The following is a 21942-nucleotide window of genomic DNA, read 5'->3' as shown; positions in this document are numbered from 1 at the left end:
ACATGCCACCAATAGAAGGCCACAAATTACCAGTAGAGACACACAGGGACCAGCATGTTCGCCTCACACATCCAGGGTTGGGGGCTTGATTCCCACCGTGGCCCTGTGGAGTTTGCGTGTTCTCCCCGTGCTGCAGGGGTTTCCTCTGGGTACTCCGGTCCTCTACCCCCCCGCATGGTAGGCTGATTGGCATGTCCAAAGTGTCCATAGTGTATGAATGGGTATGTGATTGTGAGGGATTGGCACCCTGTCCAGAGTGTACCCCGCCTTGTGCTCCATACTCCCTGGGATAGGCTTCAGGTTCCCCGTGACCCTGAAGGATAAGCAGTATAGAAAATGGATGGATGGACAGGGACCCACAGGGACCATTACAGTTTCCATTAAAACCAATATAATTCCCATTATAACCATTATAACCGTTACACATTTTATGAGGGTTTCTATTGTTTTGTTTTTTCTTCTTCAGCATGGCACTTTATTAGACACATTAACTTTGTAAGTACCACATCGTAGTTTAAAAGTAAAAGACTATAGCTAGTTTTACATGCACAATTTGTGTTAGTCATCCTCTTCCCCTTCATCATTGCCCTCTCGTCTTAAAAAAAAAGCACGTCTCGTCTTAAACCAGCCCAAAAGGACCCATGTCACACCCCTCTTCATCTCCCTCCACTGGCTTCCTGTAGCCGCCTGTATCAAATTCAAGGGCTTGATGCTCACGTACAAGACCTTGTCTGGAACAGCACCCCCTACCTCAACACTCTCCTTGAGGTTTATGTTCCCTCACGCAATCTGCGATCGATTAATGACTGACGCTGTGTAGTGCCTACTCAGCGTGGCTCAAGGTCCCTTTCCAGAACCTTCACACTAACTGTCCCTCAGTGGTGGAATGAACTTCCAACCTCAGTCTGGGCAGCAGAATCTGTCACTATCTTCAAAAAACAGCTAAAGACCCACCTCTTCCGTGAACACCTAACTAACACCTAAAATGCCAACCCCACACTATCCTTAAAAAAATAAACAAATAAATAAAAAATTTACTCTGGCACTTACACCTCTACTCTGCACACTCTGCTTTTCTGGAACTCAGTTAAAAGATCTTGTATGGTAGCACTATGTGTATTGCGCTCCACTTGATATATCACTTTGCTTGTATTTCCTCATTTGTAAGTTGCCTTGTATAAAAACGTCTACTAAATGAATAAATGTAAATGAAAATAAGCTCTGCAACCACAATCCACACACAAGACACACCTTAATGCTATGCAATTCATGCAATGAGTCATATCTAGCAATTATTGATAGAAGTAGTCATTGTAGCAGTAAGTATTTTCAAATTCCTTGAGTATTAGGACTTAGAGTGACTAAAGTCTAAAAACCTGCACAGCTTTAAATAATGATTTAAGATCATCTAAAATATAAACGAAAATATGTTACATTTCAGTTTGATTGGAGATTCTTGAAATGAATTAACGTTCTAATTCATTAATTAATAAATGTATGAAACAGTATTGTAATAAAGTGCTGTGAGAAGCGCACGAGAGCGGCACCGTGTGGGCGGAGCTTTCACTGCACTCAGTGAGTCTCCACAAGAGCGACAGCACTGTTTGTTTCCAGAAATGCTGGAATCGACTCCGATTCCCATTGCAGGTGTTGAGAATCGAATGAGTCGGTTCTAAGAGTCGATTCTCAATTTCAAAAACTGAAGCAGAAAACAGGACAGATCATAATTACTCTTAAAGTACATGATACACTATTGTGCTTAAGGAATTCTGTCACATATACTAAATTAATAAGCTACCATTTGAACATTAATGAAAATTTTATCAATAATTTGATTTGGTGAACTGACATGCTAAATTACTTTGGCTCCTTTAGAGGGTTGCCTTAAGTAGCTTTAGGAGTGGCGATGTTCTTTAATTAAAGTTTGGTTTTTGTTTTATAATTTTACATTTTACATTGCGCTATAAGTATTGAGTGCATAAATTAACATACTTTTTTAGAAGATCGACATTTCTGTATTATAAATTCTTTATTCTAATATAGGTAGGAGATTTCCATGACCTGTAAGCCCTAATCATCAAGTTTTAAAACAAGCAAGCAAACAAACAAAAAAGGCTTGTAATATTTCAGTTCATATGTAATGAATCTAGAATATATAAAAGTTTAAAATAAAAGTTTAGAATAAAAGTTTCACTTTTTGAATTAAATCACGAAAAAAATGAACTTTTAAATAAAAATAAAAAAGTCTTACATTTTTGTGAGATGCACCTGTATATCTAGTTTTCAGTGGAACGGTAATAACGGTAGTATGGCAGTGTTATTAATATGGCAAGATCACCATCTTGCATATTAATAACACTGCCATACTACCGTTATTGTGGTGCACAGGAGGTTATGCCTTAAATGATGAAATAACACATCCGTGCCATCACCGCTCCTTTCACTGGAATGTAGGATATTTTCTCAAATTTCCAAACTGAAATGAATTCCTAGCTAAACGCTAGTAATTCCTATTGAACGCTATTTCACTGTGTGGAGTCGACTCTCGTGTTCTAAGTGCCTGCATGCCATCAAAGAATCGACTCTTTTTTTTTCTTTTTTTTGGAATCGACTCCCAGCCAGAAACAGAGCGCTGAGCGCTGTGGCAGCTGAGGACAGGAAGAATGCGCTGAAACTGCAGAGTGGGAATGAACCAGTGTTTCCATGATGAGTCAAACTGAGGTAACATCTTTTTCATTTTCTTCCTCAAAAACTGTTTCCTGTTTAACAGGCAGGATTCTTATGAAATGTCCATGTTTATGCCGAGCTTTTGTCGAGTTTGCTAACAGAAAGAAAGATTTGGCTCTCCTATATATTGACAGCTCTGTCAGGAAAAAGGTAGGTAATGTTTTCTTTTTGTGAGAAATATTCAAAAACCTAGTTTTGAATATTAGTCCAGAACGAGAAAGAGCCTATAGTACAGTTTAGTCAGAGTCCCTGTAACGTCATGTTTTTATGTCAGTGTTCATGTGTATGTTTCATTGCAGGACATTGTTACGGTTATGAAAAGGTTACAGAGCTATTAACACACACTGGTCCTTCATGTCAAGGAGCTAGTTATCAGATTTAATCTGCTGCCTCTGAGCAGCTGATTCTCATCACTGCAGACAAACACGCCTCTGTGAACTGGCCAGAGACCACTGCATCTTCTCCAAACACTCAAAACATTCACTAAGGATATGCACTGATTCATTAAAAACAAAAACAACAACCATTTTCAATACAATACGTAAAGCTCTGAGAATGGACCTGATACTAACAATATTTCAGTACCTGGATGACTGTCTCAAAGCATCTGATTCCCAGCGATGTGGGATGACAGTAGGCTTTAAAGACAAAAATGAAAGTTTTGTGGCTTTTAGTATGAATATATTAGCCTTGAGGTTATCTATAAGGTAGTGTGCTCCAAAACAATGACAAAATTCGCATTTAGTACTTGTAAATGCAATAAAAATGTACAGTCTCTCTCTACCACCGGTACGGATCAACAGTTTCGATGACATCATTCTGCACTTCAGCCTGTCATCAGATTTTCTGTCCAGTCAAATGCTCTCTAGAGTCTGAAGTGGGCCGCCCCGACATGATAAAAATCCACTGTACTAACTGTCGAGGACGGCTTAGCCCGGGTGCTGGGGTAATCTAAATGCTATTGGCTGTTTAAGAAGGGGGAGGAGCCAAACAGTATGTCCTGCCCTGACTTCCTGTTTCAGTGGAAATTACGTCGGCACATGGAATAACGCTGTGCGTTTCAAGGCGCTTAATGGGGACTTGAAGACAGTTTGTCGTAAATGGTATTTTCCGTGCAGTTAGCATGGTGGTGTCGGCTTGATCCTGCACTTGGGTTACTGTCTGTGTGGAATCTTGCATGTTCTTCCTGTGTCAGTTTAGGTTTCTTCCAGGTTCTTCAGTTTCCTTCCACCTCCAAAATACTTGCCAGAAGGCGGATTGGGTACACTAAATTGCCCGAGGTGTAAATGTGTGTGTGTGTGTGGTTTGCTGCGACTGGTGGACTGGTCTCTCATCCAGGGTGTATTCCTGCCTCACACCCATTGTTCCCGGGATAGGATAGGCTTGGGCACAAACCTGACCAGGATAAAGCGGTTCCTGAGAAAGAATCTATGATTGAATGTTAAGTGCAAATTTCAGTTCCGTATCAGTCAACGTCACAGATGTTCACAGGATAATATGACGTCAGTGAATTGAAAATGCGTCACAGTCTTTTGGATATTGATCCAGTGCTTTGGGCCAGGTGCAGCAGTGTTCCTCATTCCTGCCTACCTAAGCTGGTTTCTCCTGAATAAAATGCCTTGGTAGTGACAATGTATTAAAGCGTCCTTTGAATATCATAAAATATCAGCGTATCCATCTCTTAATTACTAGCATTTATGCCACTGCGCTGTTGAATCCTCAATCCTGATCAGTCAGAATGTGTTGAATAATTTTCTGTAACAGCAGCTCTGAGAGCAGTTCCCATTGCAAGATTGATATTAAATTGCACAAATTGCACATTATAGTTGTTTCTATAGTAACAATTTCAGATGCTGCTTTAAAACTGATGCTGATGAGTAATCTTTGATTTTGGAAGGAGTCTCCAGTGTCAGTGCTTTGTAACATTCAGCTGGAATTTTAAGTTATCTGACAGGTAAACAGGAAACCAGAGTACCAGAGGAAACCCCTGAAGCAAGGGGAGAACACACACACACACACACACACACACACACACACACACACACACACACACACACACACACACACACACAGGGTGGAGGAAGAATTTGAGCCTCCAACTCTGGAGGTGCTAACCACTAAGCCACCATGCCCCCCATTAAAAGTAAATATAAAGAGATAAAACATGCATGTCATTCTTTAATTAAAAGTGTACTAGTTGACACATTGATAAGAAAAATAAAACATTTTGGGACATGCTGTTTTAGGAAAATAATCAACTTCATGGTGGTAACGCTCCCTCCATAGTACTCAGAAGTACAATATTCTTTGTTACATACCGCTCTTTGGAAAATGTTCCCTGCTGGGAAGAAATATTACATTATACTACTTCAATTCCTAACAAAACTTTGAATATTGTCTCATCTAACACTTGCCTGAAGTCGATCGACTCTTTCTTGATGCAATTACAGATGTGTGAGATATTCAGTGGCTTACTGATTGAATTGTATCCTAATGGAAGAGTTGCCAGTTCTCTCTAGATAGATGCTACTGATCAGTGCTTTTCTGTCTTCATGTTGACGCTCTGAAGCACCAGGGTTATTACTGATTACCACAAATATCACAGAACACCATTACGACCATAGAATCAGCCCCAGATTATCACCGCAAGGCCTCCATCAGAAATCACACTCTTACGACACACCTTTCTATTAGAAAGCTGTCTAATGTGTCTTGAATCTTTCCAACAAGATGGAAAACACGAAATAATTTCAATAACCATGACTAAACCGCTAGAAACCATCAGAAACCTCTAATGGTCACTATGAATTTTTGAGCAGGGTGGATTATTCAGATCATTAGTGTAGAACAGAGGGCACGCTGTAAGTGAAAACACACTCCATTCTTTACCACTTGTCTTGTTGTCAAGGAGACGGGCAGCAGCAAGTCTGTCATCTTCTGTTATGATGTACACGAGCTCAGTGTCAGGGGCTGTCACTTGTGGATTAGAAAATGGACTAGAAAGAAATTAGCACATTATTGTACTCGCAGCAGAAAATGAAGATTCAGCATGTTTTTTTTGGCTGAAAACTGCAAAATGTGACATTCTGGGGAAAATTAGTATAGTATTGGATAACAGAGAGGAATATTAGATTAAATATAGTAGACAGGGAACACATAAGATATTATGATACAGCCAACACGATAGTATGCAAAAGAGTTTTGTAACCACAGCAACACAAACAGTATTCATATAACAATGGAGAGAAAAGGGCAGGTGCTAGCATGTCCTACATACCACTTACAATCTTACGGTGCGTCTCAATCAGCTCCCTAATTCAGTAGTCAGGGCACTGATCAGGGAGTCGGCCATTTTAAGGGCTGTCTGAATCGCAAAATCCTTCCAGTGCACTGGAATGTTCGCACCCTAAAAAAATCCCAGAATGCACCGCAAAAGCCAGGGATCATCGATGCTCACTATTTTCTCTTACTGGAAATGGTGTCATATTTTCTATAGCCTCTCAGCTCGAAAAAAATAAATAAAATGGCAGCCAAACTATCAGCCAACTTCATCTACAAATGTAAGTCGCAAATGTTATCGTTATTGTAGCTCTCAAATTACTACTTACACAATTGACGCAATTACATTAGCGATTTTTAACTTTACTTGACGTTCTGTGTATGGTTTGTTTGAGTCTAACAACTTTTAAGTGTTTGATGATTTTTAAAAAATTCACTAGCTAGCTTACGATCCTGCTTGAAGTGCCATGACAGAAACGCATGTGATTAAGCCAAAAAATTCATATGATAACATTATATGATTTATATAAGGTCAGAAAGATATTGGTCCTGCCTGTTGTTGATAAATGCCAGCGGTGGCGTTTTACAACGTGAGTACGTAGTCATGTCGCTGAAACCTGACGGTTTAATCTGCTGATCTGCGTAATCGCCGGAGTCATCACTGTCCCAATGTGTAGTGAGCCTTAGAAATAAAAGTACCTTGTTGTTGGGGTGGTATCATTCTTACCCTGTTCCTTGGCTGTCAGATGAACAGCAGAGAGAAAGTGGAAGAAATCACAACTCGACACAGATCTTGCCTCTTAGCGAGCTCTCCGGTCCAACTTCTTATCTGAAGTGACTTCTGTTAAGACTGCCTTCTACATGGAAAAGCCAGAAAACCCTCGCAAGCTCCACAACATCTTTTCTTCACTACTCAACCCACCAGTTCCTCCTGCTCCACTTATCACACCCTGCACTGCACCACACTCCCTTCGATCCTCTAGCACCGCTCGACTGATCCCACCATCTCTCAGGGTACAAGGAAGACATGCATCAAGACTCTTCTCTGTTCTGGTACCTAGGTGGTGGAATGAACTTCCCCTAGATGTCCGAACAGCTGAGTCACTGGCGGTCTTCAAACAATGTCTAAAGACCTACCTCTCCCTAAAGTACTTAAATTAGCATTTCCATTAAAAAAAAATTGTTGTCTATGTGTTTTTCTTACTATATTACCTCTCAACGGAATATAGTACGCACTAATGAAGTTCAGTCCTCCTAAGAGTACAGTTTCCGTGTCATCAACATTTTCTTCAAAAACTACATGTCTGTGATTTTGCAGGCTACTAGATACCACTTAGTGTCTTGTGTTGTGTAACCACAAGGAACTGGTGTGAGAATGTGTGTTGGAGTGCAGTGTGTCATGTGTGTGGGTGTGTAAATGCAGATCATCGCTCGTGAGTGTCGGTCCTCCTAGAGGCCTCTTGATAGAGACTCACTTTCTAGTCGAAGTCCCGTCTTCTCCAGCTCATTGCTCGCCTCTGGCACTCTCCTACAGTGGCTGACGTACATCCACGTGGCTCTCTGGCTGACTTTACCACAGGGCGAGTGACGAAAAGGATCTAGAATGGCCCTGACCACCGTGTCTTGTCCTGCGGAAGTCCTTGATCACGATCCACTCTCCGGGCTTCAGATCATGCAGCGGACCCGTGGCTGGAGCCGGAAGCACTGCTTTTACCTGCTTGTGGATAGAGTGCAGAGCAGAGGACAAGGTTGCACAGTAATTTAACATTTCATCATCACATGCTGCAGCGTCTGGAAGAAGAGCTGTCACAGTTCCAATTCCTGTGTGTGGAGGTCTCCCAAACAGTATCCCAAACGGGCTAAGCCCATCCTAAGCCTGTTTCAGAACAGCATTTGCTCAGTCTGTTTTTTTAGTGTCCCATTTTCTCTCTCTACCACCCCACCACTAGCTGGATGATATGCACAGTGCTGGTTTAAATCAATACCCAAATATTCACCCACCTACTTAAGGGCATGGCTCACAAAAGGTGTGCCATTATCACTGGAGATTTTTTGTGGGAGTTCCCCATCTAGAAATTACTTGTCTAAGCAACGCCTTTGCTACCGCATATGTTTTCCACATACGGCAATTTGGTAGGACTTGAAGTTTTCTCTTTCCTTCTTTTTGTTTTTATCTGAGTAAAATTTACTTGTGTGTTAAATTTGCCAAATGTATCATGTACCGCTGATATGATGGAATGAGTCAATGGGGCATGCCACTTGATAATAACCCGCCGCAAAAATACTGCACCTCTCGCGCTTTTTAATAAGTACTCTCTTTACTTATTTATTGCTTGAACCGGACTCTTTCCGTCAGCAAATATTTTTACTGTTATTATCTCACTCTCTCTATATATATACCCTTCGGTATATATCAGTTTCGAAGCTGTGATCTAAGAAACACCAATATCTCTGCCGTCACAGAGGCAAAGTTCCTGTAACTTCTTATAAGAAATCGCTCCGTGTAATACTTCTCTCAATGTAATACTCGCATTTCTCATATCATTGACTCCCTTCCATACAGACAATATGCAGTATCCATACAAATTCTAATTCTAAATTCTTGATGATTTCTACCAGTAAGTGGTAAGGCTGCATTGGTCTTACGCTCTGCACAACAAAGGGCAAATCGCCTCAACACGGGCTTCAGGGTGAAACTTTTCACGAGTGTCTTCCGGTTTGCTTGTTGTCCAGAAAAGCTGAAAAGACTCGCGCAGCCCAGCCAGGAGATGCCAAATTGTCATGGAAATTAGACAACACCCACAGACTCGTCCTCTGACGGTAAAAAGGTTTATTACAGAAAGTTGGTTAATACAGGATAGAATAAAGCAGGATAGAATAATGAGAGCACTCTGAAGAGCTTGTGCTGAACCACTACTACATATATGAAACGCAGAGCATGATACACTTCTCTGTACCAATAAGAAGTGGTTTGAGGCAGTTCAAACAAGGTTTGTTTCAGGGTCGTAGAAGATGTGCAGACGAACCTTGAGTAGAAGAACATGTTTGTGTCTCTGTAAGCAGATAAACTTTCTGTACTAATCAAAGTGACATGACATGGCCTTCTTAGGCGTTATCCTCAGATGAACATGAACAGAACAAGAACAAAACTATGAATAAGTAAAAATGAATAATTTCCTTCACAAGCACTTCCGTAAGCAACTCTGGATAAGCCACTCTGCCAAATGCCATAAATGTAAATGTACTTGTACATCTTTTTATAATTCTAAAAATAATTTTTGTACACAATTGGACCTTAGGGAACATGGATTAAAATACCTTTAAAACTTCACTCTTAAAGCTGGTTAAAGGTACAGCACATGCACCTTGACAGTTAAAGATACATACTCAAGGTACAAAAGATACTGGTTCCACCCTGGCGACATGTAAAAGTACAGTTGGGTACCTTTATTTCTGAGACTGTAGCACAGCTTAACACGAATCATTGGATACTTAACAAAGAAAGGCCTCTCTAAGCTAATTACATTTACGGCTCTGTTCACTGCAACATTGTCATGTACAGAATACTGATTATATTGTTGGTTTATCAGGAACCAGCTTATCAGGAAATAAACCAGAGGCATCTGATATTAGCCAGACGAAACGATCAAATTACATGTTAAATTCTTAGGATTAAACCACTGCATTGTGATATTGCACAGAGCCAGTGGAATGGAGACCTCTGAAGTAATAGTAAAAAATTATATTTTGCATTTGGACTCCTAATTGCAGCAGATGGAGATGGCAGGGCCGAGCAGCAGCACGCGGCCGGTGAAGATGAAGGTCTGGGGAGGCCTGCAGCAGCGCTGGAAGTTGCTGGGTGTGTTTGAAATCAACCAGCAGCATGAACTCTACCAGCTCACCTGCATGATGAAGGAGGGCCTGGCTACTGCTGTGCAGAACACCATCGACAACCCGATACCCGTGAGTAATAAGAACTGCAATAAGCACCTTTTCAAAGCACACGTTAGAGTACAGAAAAAATTCTGCAAGAGAATTGACCTTTGACCTAGAAACGCTGTGAAAGTCCATCTGCAGGATTTCATTACAGGAAATTAGCGACGAGACGATATTTTCGGATTTTTTCTTAAAAATCGAAGATCAAAGTAATAATCAAATTCACCAATGTACGAAACACGTTCTACGATTTAGGAACAAAAACGAACAACCAAAGCTAAACTTCAACATTACTGACAAGAATAATGAATTCAGTTGTACATGGATCTTCTAAATTGGTAGCAGATGACTGATAATGAATATCAGCAGGAAGCACCATACCCTCTGAGAGATTGTTTTCTGTGCAGGACTCGTACCAAACCGTCTGCAACTTAACCGTCGTAACTTAATTTCTTCATTGTGGATTTACATTATCAAAAATATGCCATTAAAACTAATACTATAAGCTTTTAACAGTTAATGCTTTAACAGTTGCTGCAGCTGTTTAAAATTTGATGCATTTCAAATGAAAATGTGACCACACAGGCTTTTAACACTACACCAGAAGAAAGCATTAAACATTAGTGTTGTGTGCTGCAACTGTTATTTTTCAAATAGTGACATCAAATATTTTGAATTTCGAGTGGGGGGGGGTCCCCCTAAAATGACCCAGCAGAAATATAGTATAAAGTTCATTTTTAGTTTATCAGGCTAATCTGCGTAGATTTCAGGACCATTAACACAGAATATAAAGAAATAAATAACTTTATTTACCAAACTACAAACTGATATTCAGTAGATAATAGTCATATGCTGATAAAACTCTTCATATTGCAGTATCTGCAATATTCACAATGTGATCATTTTATCACAGTAGTGTCATTTAAAAACTGTTCAGTTTTGGCGAAGGTTTTTGAAAGCTTTAATGGAAGTCTTGTGAACAGAATGACTGAGATTTCTTTCTCTCACAAGTTCCAAAATCTTTGAAGAAATCTTGCCGACTTAGGCATTGTCTCAAAGTGTGCTTGATAATACGATTTAGTGGTTTAACTGATTTTCAGCTCATACCTTTAACCCTTGAAAGTCATGGCTTATGATTCAGGAACTACAGTGAAACTAATAGTAAACTGTGTATCTGTATAAGAGTGAGAAATGTGCTGTACAGTGTGTCCGGACCCTACACCAGTCCTGTTATTAAATATGATAGACGTCATTAAAGACACACCAGAGTCAAACATTGGGTGGGGTGATTAAGTCCCAGAGAGAGAAGCGTGTTTAGGTTTGGTCCCATAGTGACCATGTGTTTACGAATATGAACTTGCTATCCAGTGTGCTGTATTGTTTTGGGTGCTCACGGTGCCTGGTCCTCTGAGAAAGAAGAAGAGAACATCACAGTTCTGCTGACACAAACACAATTGTGAAGCCCATGTAGGAGAGGGGTGGAGGGATACCACAATGCCCCAGTCTCCACGGCACAGAGCAATAGGCAGAGAACAATATGGCAAAGTTTTTTTCTTTTTAAAGGAATACTCCAGCTTTTTTTCAACCTGATCTCTATCTATTACTTTTGTAAAGTATTGGGGTCAGGTGTCAAACTTATTTTAGGCAACAGCCCACATTACACTTAGTCCAATGTCAGGTGGGCTTTAATTGGTTTAACAGACCAGTAACACATCAACAACTCCTCTCGAACATGTTCATTTATGTGCAATTATCTGGGTACGTTATCCACGTATAAATGTATCCATTCACCTTACAAAATAGATATAAATCTATTTTGTAAAAAAAAAAAAAAAAAACAACCCTACATTTATTAACTATTTATTTTGTATAAAAACTACAAAAAATATTTAGCCAATGAAGCATTTGCTCTCAGAGCAGTCTCAATTCTTTGTGGGATGGACTCCGCAAGGTGTTGGATACCTTCCTATGAGATTCTGGTCCGTGTTGACATGATTGCATCACATAATTGCTGCAGATTTGTCAGCTGCACATTTCATGCTGCAAAGCTCCCACACCAACGTTGCTGGTGACTGGGGCGGTCACTGAAGTACACTGAACTCATTGTCATGGGCATAGAACCAGTTTGACACGACTGCGACATGGTGCATTATCATGCTGGAAAGTAGCCTTTATAAGATAAGTAAAGGTAAATTGGTGGCTAAAAAGGGATGCACATGGTCGGGAACAATAGTCTGGCATATATACTGTGGCATTCAAACAATATTGGTATTATGGCACCCAGTGTGTGTTGAGCATAAACTTGAAACTTGGGTCTATAGATTTATGCTGTTGACACCACATTCTGACTCTACCATCTGAATGTCACAGCAGAAATTGAGATCAGGTCCAGCCATCAATTTTAGATACCGATTATCCTACACAGGGTCGTGGGGGAGCCTGGAGCCTTTCCCACGGGACAAGACCGGAGGGTGCCAACCCAACGCAGGGCACAATCACACACATTCATACACTATGGACAATTTGGAAATGCCAATGAGCCTGCAACACATGTCTTTGGACTGAGGGAGGAAACCGGAGTACCCGGAGAGGTACACCCCCCCCCCCCCCCCCCAAAACCCCCCAAAACACGGGGAGAACATGCAAACTCCACGCACATGCAGGGGGAGGCAGAATTTTAAACCCCAATCACAGAGGTGCAAGGCAAGCATCCTAACCACTAAGCCACTGTGCCCCATCATGTGAAGATGCTTGGTCTGATTAATCTTGATTTCTCCCACAGCATGCACATGTTTGGGTAAGAATTTGGTGTGCACATGGTTGGCTAAGAATTTGGCGTCAACAGCATGAATCCATGGACTCAAACTGCATTGTGTCTTGTAAAACAATTTCCTGTTCTTGGCTGACAGGAGTGGATCTCGACATGGTCTTCTGCTGTTCTAGCTCTTCTGAACCAACCATGTGTCTGATGTCGCTTGGATACCATAAAACCATACCAAACAACACTGTGAAAGACAATTGAACTTCATGCAAGTGCAATATTGCCAATTCAAATAGTCCCCCCCCCAAAAAAGCACAAAACATTTTTGCCCGGAACAATCACAAAATAAACTCCATGATATCCTGTACGTGCTGTTTATAACTCTACAGTAGTTTTTTTTTTTCTCAGATCAATGTCAGAGAGAGCAAACCCTTTAACAGGCAGTAACACTGAATCACTTGTGCTGTCACCCATGTGTACATAACATAAATACAGACTTCCATTAACAATTCAAATATTAAAAGTGAATTTGGAGAAAACATATTTTCAGTTCTTTTGTCAGTACCGGGAATCAGGACCAACACTGATTCTGTGGAAAGTAGAAAGTTCTTTATAATTAATATACAATCTCAAAACCATCATAATCATGTTTATTTCATCTCTGCTGTTTCAGAACGAACTCTCTGAAGATGATTACCAACTTGAGGTGACACAAATCCATAAGGTACTTACGAATTGTCGTGACTACAGATTTAAATTATACCACATGTGTATAATATAACCGCTGTCAGAATCTGTGTAATCTGTTATGTACAGTGCTCTCCCCTAATATTGGCACCCTTGATTAATATGAGCAAAGAAGGCTGTGAAAAATTGTCTTTATTGTTTACCCTTTTGATATTTTGTTTAAAAAAATTCACAAAAATACTCTGCTCTTTGGGATATCAAAAAATTACAAACTAAACACATGTTTAATAATGTTAATAATAATAATGTTGATTTATTGTTCATTTTGAATATATCAGTGCTTCATAATGGCAGATGTTAAAGTTAAAAGTTAAGTTTCCAGAGAATTTCAAACAGAAGAACCAAGCGAGGTGAATACACAATGTTTCAGGATGTTCTGGACAAAAGTCCTTTATCAGTTGTGCTAGAAAAATGTTTCTGAGGCTGTATGGGGTAACACTGGTTGATATTCGAAACGGTTGATAATGTAATACCTGCTGTTTGAATATCTACAGGTTTCACCTTCCTACAGAAACACTTTTCCTGCACAGCTAATGAAGGACTTTTGTCCAAAACAACCTGTCTCTCTGGAAACATTTGGGATTTACATAACTTTTACTACATCTCCTATTGTTAATGAAGTACACTGCAGTTGCAGGAACAGACTGCCTAGAGAATAATTAGAATATGTCATTATTTGCTCATGTGACTGCCTGTGTAAAGGACTTTAGGATGGAAACGTTTGCAGGGCCAGTGTTTGCCAGCCTGCGGCGCTCTCTGGGGATGACCGAGAAAGAGTATCAGCATTCTCTCTCCTCTGAAGACTGCTACCTGCAGTTCATCAGCAATTCAAAAAGCAAAGCAGACTTCTTTCTAACGTGAGTCAGCACTAACAGCCTGCAGTATAGATACACCACAGTGTGTGTGTGTGTGTGTGTGTGTGTGTGTGTGTGTGTGTGTGTGGCGGGAAAGCCCAATCTCTACTATATATAGTTCTGAACACTACATGTTTCCTGAACTAAAGTGTTTCCCTTTGGGGTGTATCGCAACCAGAGGTGAAGTTAAGGCATTTTAAAATCTTTTTCCATTTTTTTAAAATTATAATAATAATTATTATAATTTTATTAAACATCACAGCGGTCCTTTTTTAAATAACTAATTGACCATTAAGGCTATCTGAGATTTTATTTTTTTAGAGATTTTAATTTTAGAGAAGAAGTGTAGCAAGTTCTCCAAAATCCCGGGAACAGCTTACCAGCCAATTTTCTTAGGAAACTGCACAACCTAAGGCAAATTATGATTTCATTTCATTTTTAAATGGGCTGTTTGACTGATTAAAATAGTATTATATTATGCATGGCAGACTGTGAAATTGCAAATTCTACAAAATAAAAAAAATTTAAAAAAAGATATAAAAATAATTATTTAGCTAAAATGAGGTTTTTCTGCCGATAGCAAACTATGACCTACCTGTCAGCTTTAAGAAACGAGATATATTTTTTTCCCGAAAAATTATTCCTGCAAAGAAAATTTTGGGCCAGTTTAACAAATGCAATTGTAAAAACAGTCAGTCTCCCTAAATATGTCTAAAGCCTTGCTAGCTATGTGAGATTTACACAGTGAATATTACACTTTGCTCAAGTTGTTGGATAGCTACGTGCCATAGCGAAATGAACATAAGCATAATCAATTCAGTTTGTACCAAGACACCGGCTGTCAAGAAAAACCCCCAAAAACAAAATGTGATACTCCTGCTCTGGAGTCAGAATGAAATCATTAACCCTTCCATGTACAGTGTCCACACTCGAAGACAGTTCATTTAAGGTTGTTGTTTTTTTAAGCTGTAAATCACTTCCAAACCACTCCAATGTTATATTCAGCATTATCCTGATTTTTATTATTCAATCGAACATGGCTAACAGTGTCATATATCAAGGAGGTAACTTTGGACTTCAGTTCCCATCAGCCACTGCACTGTACTACAGTATGTCACATGAGCACCTGCACCTGAATCACGTTTCTGTTACCGAGCACTCCTATATATAGCCACTGTTTGCACTGCTTCTCTGTCTTATGTTTGTCTTCCGAATCTGCCTTGAAACGTGACAAACGGTGACACATGCATGATGTCTGGGATATTTTATGTCTAAGCTTTCTACACTGAAAAGTTTCATCAAGTAAAAAACTGTCAAATTATAACAAACATTAGTTTTCTTTTGGTTTTGGTTTTGGTTTAAATTAGGCATCTTTTAACTCCAAACCTAAACTGCACAATTGCTGTATGCGTTATAAATCAGTCCCTCCAGGATTTAGCGATTTTGCGATCGTGGAATGTAATTAAAAATCAAGCAAACTTCTACAATTTTTTAAAACGACCACCGAAATTAGCCCAAATTTTTCTGCAGATTTGGGCTAAAACGTGCCATGTGATGTCATCATAATGTGCATTCAGTCAAAGCCCTCTTCAATTTATGTGCATCTAACACGAGTACAGCTAAAAGGTCTCATTTACCAACAAATGTCAGTGCGTAAGGCCGTGCAAAACAATTTCGTGCAACTGCGATTTCGCCAATTCAAATAGTTTTCCGCAAAAAACGCACAAAAACCCCCCAAGTCGCGTAGCAATTGTGAAGAAAAAAAAAAAACACAGCAAAATCGAGCATTTTGCCCACAATAATCACAAAAAAAACCCCTCTGCGAATTCCTGTACAGACTGAGTAAATGTATTTTTAAGTTTTAAAAATGCATAATATTTAAGGTCTAAAATGTTGGAAGTATTTTTTAACAGTTATGTTTTGTCCCATTTTTTTCCCTTTGCTTATTGATGAACGTGAATGAAATGTATTTGAATTTGCAGGCAATTACTGAGTAATTTATGCTTGAAAGGGTTAAAAGCAGTTTAAAATGCTCAAACTTTACTTGTAGTAAAATAAAATATATTTTTTTTCAGTTCAGGAATGGCTGTACGTATCAATCCATACCATATATACCTTTCTATATCATTAGTCTAATCTATCTATCTATCTATCTATCTATCTATCTATATCTATATATATATCTATCTATCTATATCTATATCTATATATATATCTATATCTATATCTATATATATATATATATATATATATATATATATATATATATGTGTGTGTGTGTGTGTGTGTGTGTGTGTGTGTGTGTATGGACAAAGCTCCTTCCCTTACACACTTACCACCACGCTCTTAGGTGTAATATGTCATTAAATTCATATTCATCGTATTACAGGAATGATAAACAGTTCTTCCTGAAGACACAGAGCAGAAGGGAGATTCGATTCCTCCTATCTCATCTAAAGCATTACATGGAACATCTGGAGAAGTACCCCCACTCTCTCCTGGTGAAGTTTTTAGGTGAGTTTTACAACCATAAATGTATTATCAGGCTAGCATGAGAGCGTTTTCTGCTTTATATAATAATAATAATAATCACTTTTCATGATCGCAGGTGTTCATAGCATCAAGTTCACCCGTCGGAGGAAGGTAGAGAGGCCTTTTGTGTACTGTTGAGTTGTTATGTGTGTTGTTATAAACTGTGTGCAGCATAATGATCAAATCTGTTTCTCTGTGTAGTACTTTATGGTGATGCAAAGTATCTTCTATCCTGATGAAAGAATATGTGCCAGGTAAAAGACCAGAAATATTATGGATATGTGAATAGAGTCTGTAAAGAGAACATTTCTCTGATTTGGATTCAAGCTATTTATCCACCATTAATATTTGAAAATGGAGACATTTTAAAGAAGCATGTTCTGACCCACCTCTATATAAAGTCTCTCCTGCCTTTTTTATATTAATCACGGCTAAAAGAACGGTTTTTGTCCTCTTCAGAAGATATATTACTTTAGCTACAAAGTCTCTACTAGAACCAGACTATAAAGCCTGTAGAATTTTATTATTATTGTTGTTGTTATTATTATTATTATTATTATTATTATTATTATTAATGTATTTAATTAATGAGCATAAGACTTTAAGATGTCAAAGTCAACACGACCCTTCTTAAAAACAAATAGCGCCAAATATTCTCAGACTAAAGCAAATACATATGCATGCATGGCAAAGAATAATGTAGACACTGAATATTCCTCCTCTATAGATATGATATCAAGGGCTGTGAAGTGAGCCGGTGGACCAACCCAGCACCCGAGGAGAGTCAGGTCGTCGTTGTTCTCAAAGATCTCAATTTTGAGGGAAAGTTTATAACATTAGGTAATGCCATACACTGAGTGCCATAAGTTTACTGATTTTAGCTAGACTACATACACAGTATTTGCATATTAGGAAGAAACAAGTTCATAAATGAATAAGTGACATCAATGTGACCTGTCCAGAGTGCGAACCATGCTGCAGTTAACCAATCAGATCGGTTGCATCGCTCAGGCAATCCTAGCTGATATACAAGCCTATTATGTGATTATCCTCTTAATGCAGGGTTTCCTACCAAGGAATTTTGAACCTTTAGGGGTTCGTGGTGGCATTGCTGGGGGTTTGTGAGGCAGTGATTAAAAACCACCACATGGCGGCTTAGTGGTTAGCACATTTGCTTCGCACCTCCAGGGTTGGGGGTTCGTATCCCGTTTGCGGAGTTTGCATGTTCTCCTTGTGCTCCGGGGGTTTCCTATGGGTACTCCAGCTTCCTCCCCGAGTCCAAAGACATGTCTTGTGATGTGTGTGCGATTGTGCCTTGCGATGGTTTGGCATCTCATCCAGTGTGTCCCCCGCATTGTGCCCCAAGTTCCCCGGGATAGGCCTCAGGCTCCCCATTTACTATAACCTCATAAGTCAAAAGTGATAGAAGTTGATTTAATTAATCGTTAGTCGTGTCATGAGATACTTCTAAGCATGTGAGAATTCAACATAAATTACACTGTTAGCTAGCTAAATCATTCTTTCTGGCTAAAAGTGTCTTCCGCTTTAGAACTCAAGTAGGTGTACAGTGTTCCTAATAAAGTGCTCGGTGAGTGTATGATAAAACAAAAACCTATATTTTTGGTGTTATTAAGTATTAATTTAATTAGCCAAAGCCTAATTAAACAAACAAACAAAAAAATTATTAAATATAAAGTGGCAATACACCACTTAAAAAAGTTATCCTATTCACCTGTAGTGTCTTGCCTTAATTACTGATTCAAGAGCCCTTCATTCATAACCTTGAAATGCACGTTTGTATGCTTGTGTGTGCTTGTGTGTGTGAGGCAGACAAACAGCGGCCCTGGCTGTTACGTCAGGTGCAAATCGACACGTCTTTCCTGCAGACACTGAATGTACTAGACTACAGCCTCCTGCTGGCCCATCAGCCCCTGCATGAGGACGAGCGTCACCCCAGCCTATCCTTCGCCACCTTTATCCTGCGCGCCAAGAAGTGAGGGACTTACAAACACACAACTCTGTCTGAAGGTTTAGTCAGTGACACGAGTGTTACCGAGATTATGTGTATGAAGTGTGAAAGCAAACCTTACTGCTTGAGAATCGTTCAGCTGTTTTGTCAGGTACATTGTGTGGTGAATGTTTTAGACGGGGATTTGATTCAATTTGAGTGCATGTGTTCATTTACAATTCTTCCAAAGATGCTAGAAATTATACACAAGCTCAGGCCCGAACAGTGGGGCTTTAGAATGAAGGTTGTAAGTATTTTAAAGGAAAATTTGAGTGAAAAGGAAATGTTCACGCCAAACCCTATAATCAATCAGCTACGACATACTTGGTGTCTAAAGTTTGCCCGTTTAATTATTATACAGTGTTACGTAATGGACATTGATGTTGTCTAAAAGAATTTGAGTGAAGTAAACTTCTCTTACTCATGATCACTGTATGTAGCTCCAGAACAAAACTATAGAAGCAAATAGTTTTTTGAACCAACCATTTTAGTTGATTTTTTTTTTTTTCTGAACTGTTCCTTTAAATGGGCTCTGATGCCATTCTCTGATGGACAGTTTAGAATTAAAACATCAGATTTGATAGATGTCAGCACATTCCTAACTGAGAATCTGAATGGCTCCTACAATTGAAAGGGTTTTTAAAAAAAATTGTAATTACATCATTTTTTATGTTTAATGCTCATCAGAAGATCAAAACTCAGATGCATGTTCTTAGTTTCATGTTTCCTGCCGAATCTCACCTCCATGTTCACCTCTGTTTTCAGATCCCTTACTGTGCGCTACACAAGGCCAGTGACAGGCAGGCATGTAGCGAAGACGCATTATACCAGACAGTATAAAATGACCAGTTTCATAACTGCAAAGTGTTTAACCTTAACCATGCATGAGCTTGCTAGTTACATTGCTCATCCTGACATGGCATTTTCACATTACATGAAAGCATGGGAGTTTGAAATGGATGCATTTGTCGGTGCTAATCCAAGTGCTAAGTGCGTCAGCCAACTAACAAGCTCTACCAAACCAGAGTGATGCGTGTGATGTTGGTTTGTTTTGCTCTGACTGGCTTTGGTTTTTTGCATTAGGTCATTAAACACATGCTCATCTGCTGCGGTACCAGGAGTGGTGCCTGAGGAAGACTCAAGCATCCAAAACACAGAACTGGATTCAGAGACGTCTCGGGCAGAATTTGGAGAACAGAGCGAGGGGGCCTCTAAGGTTGGATCAGACTCGGCTGAAGTGCTGGAGTTTCAGGCCCAGAACCGGCGTCTGCTGCCTAACTACAAAAACCCGATTCACGTAATAGACGGGCCAGAGCAGCGCTATTTCATTGGCATCATTGACATCTTTACTGTTTATGGCTTCAAGAAGAGGCTTGAACACCTGTGGAAGAGGCTGAGGCATCCTAGGCAAAGTTTCTCCACTGTCAGCCCTCCTGCTTACTGTCTGAGACTGTGCCAATGGGTACAGGACCATACCAAGTAGACGGTGATGGAGGGGATTAATAGTGGGGGACAGTAATGACTGGAAGATGAGCAGATGTGCTGAAAAACATGCTGTAGATACTCACATACTGTATGGTCATATTAAAGCAAAAAGAATGAAATTTGCTCTGGTAAATAAGAGTGCCTATGTGTGTTGGCTAGCATTTAGCCACAATGCTAACACAAGATCCTACTACTAAGGGTTTTTGGTTAAAAATAATAAGACTACACGCACTACAATCCCCTCGCAAAGACACCGGAGTAATTCTATGTTTATAGTGAAGTTCATACAAAGTTGTAAGTTAATGCATTAAAGGTTTTCATTATATAATTCTTTAAAAGTTATTTACAGTTTAAGTTAATTATTTAAAAGTAAAATATAGAGGTTGGTTTGTGGTTCAAAAGATCATATAGAAATGTTAACAAAATCTGTGAAAGTATTTCTTTTTGTGCTGACATTGTGGCTACATATGGACATCTGTTTGGTAAAAACTGAACTGGTCAGTGTAAGAAGTGTAGTGATGAATGTTGGTGGGGTTTTTCCCCCCTCCTCTTCTTCAGCTATAAAACTCCAAAGAGATGACGCATCCAGCTGCAGCGTCTGTTTTCCAAATGAGAATACTTATATAGTATCACAAAAGTGAGTACACCCCTCACATTTTTGTAAATATTTGATTATATCTTTTCATGTGACAGCACTGAAGAAATGACACTTTGCTACAGTGTAAAGTAGTGAGTGTACAGCTTGTGTAACAGTGTAAATTTGGCAACAAAAGTGAGTACACCCCTAAGTGAAAATGTCCAAATTGGGCCCAAAGTGTCAAGATTTTGTGTGGCCACCATTATTTTCCATCACTGCCTTAACCCTCTTGGGCATGGAGTTCATCAGAGCTTCTCAGGTTGCCACTGGAGTCCTCTTCCACTCCTCCATGACGACATCGCGGAGCTGGTGGATGTTAGAGACCTTGTGCTCCTCCACCTTCTGTTTGAAGATACCCCACAGGTGCTCAATAGGGTTTAGGTCTGGAGACCTTGAGCAAGGCCCTTAACCCTCTCTGCTCCAGGGGTGCTGTATCATGGCTGACCCTGCGCTCTGCCCACAGCTTACTGACAGGCTGGGGTATGCGAAGAAAACAATTTCATTGTGCTCTACTGTATATGTGACCAATAAAGACTCATCATCATCATCATCATTCCTGCAATGCATTACAATAAAATAGTAAGCATTTTCAGTTCTTTCTCATTTTTATTACAGCTTAATATGCAACATACAATAGAACTGAATACATATACTGAATTGCATATACAGTATGGCTTGAAATAAATAGTAGATCCTATGATATGAATGTTTACCTAAATTATATTTGAGTCAACACAAATGAGTAAGATCAGAGAATGTTACACACAGACACAATTCTGATATTATTGCAATTATATGCAAAGGTTCAACGCAAAACTTTGGGAGAAGAAAATGATTGTAAACACTTTGATGCCAACACAATGCTAGCACTATTATTTCAGGTATGTAGTGGAATTGTGTAATTGTGTTTGTGAGTATATGTGTGTGTTTGTGTGTGATCGTAATTTCACATCACACGGCTTATATATGAATATGA

The 21942-nt window shown here is 39.4% G+C and overlaps 1 protein-coding gene across 7 annotated transcripts; it reads left to right on the top strand.

Moving 5' to 3' along the window:
• Window positions 1-2590: 2590 nt before the first annotated feature.
• On the top strand, window positions 2591-21554 carry pip5kl1 (phosphatidylinositol-4-phosphate 5-kinase-like 1). 7 transcript variants are annotated; one of them, XM_017460759.3, is made up of 11 exons: window positions 2591-2721; window positions 9778-9969; window positions 13377-13427; window positions 14153-14307; window positions 16694-16818; window positions 16913-16947; window positions 17038-17090; window positions 17564-17676; window positions 18667-18829; window positions 19610-19648; window positions 19928-21554. In XM_017460759.3, the coding sequence occupies exons 1-11, from the start codon at window positions 2704-2706 to the stop codon at window positions 20325-20327; spliced, it is 1344 nt and encodes a 447-aa protein (XP_017316248.1). In that variant the 5' UTR covers window positions 2591-2703; the 3' UTR covers window positions 20328-21554. The 7 variants fall into 7 exon arrangements, with proteins under 7 accessions (XP_017316248.1, XP_017316249.1, XP_017316251.2 ...); XM_017460760.3 differs by having other exon boundaries at window positions 2610-2721; window positions 9781-9969; XM_017460762.3 differs by lacking the exon at window positions 2591-2721 and adding an exon at window positions 2734-2877.
• Window positions 21555-21942: the final 388 nt, after the last annotated feature.

This window comes from Ictalurus punctatus, chromosome 28 (genome assembly GCF_001660625.3).
Source record: "Ictalurus punctatus breed USDA103 chromosome 28, Coco_2.0, whole genome shotgun sequence".
Lineage (NCBI taxonomy): Eukaryota > Metazoa > Chordata > Actinopteri > Siluriformes > Ictaluridae > Ictalurus > Ictalurus punctatus.
This window is presented reverse-complemented; position numbering and strand designations above follow the sequence as displayed.

What these genes read in the sequence shown, in the direction of transcription:
- pip5kl1 (XM_017460762.3), top strand. Translation starts at nt 2,782, where the DNA reads ATGAAATGTCCATGTTTATGCCGAGCTTTTGTCGAGTTTGCTAACAGA. An exon ending in AGTTCACCCGTCGGAGGAAG is followed by an intron (nt 16,948 to 17,037) that starts GTAGAGAGGCCT and finishes TTCTCTGTGTAG; the next exon opens with TACTTTATGGTGATGCAAAG. An exon ending in GATGAAAGAATATGTGCCAG is followed by an intron (nt 17,091 to 17,563) that starts GTAAAAGACCAG and finishes CCTCCTCTATAG; the next exon opens with ATATGATATCAAGGGCTGTG.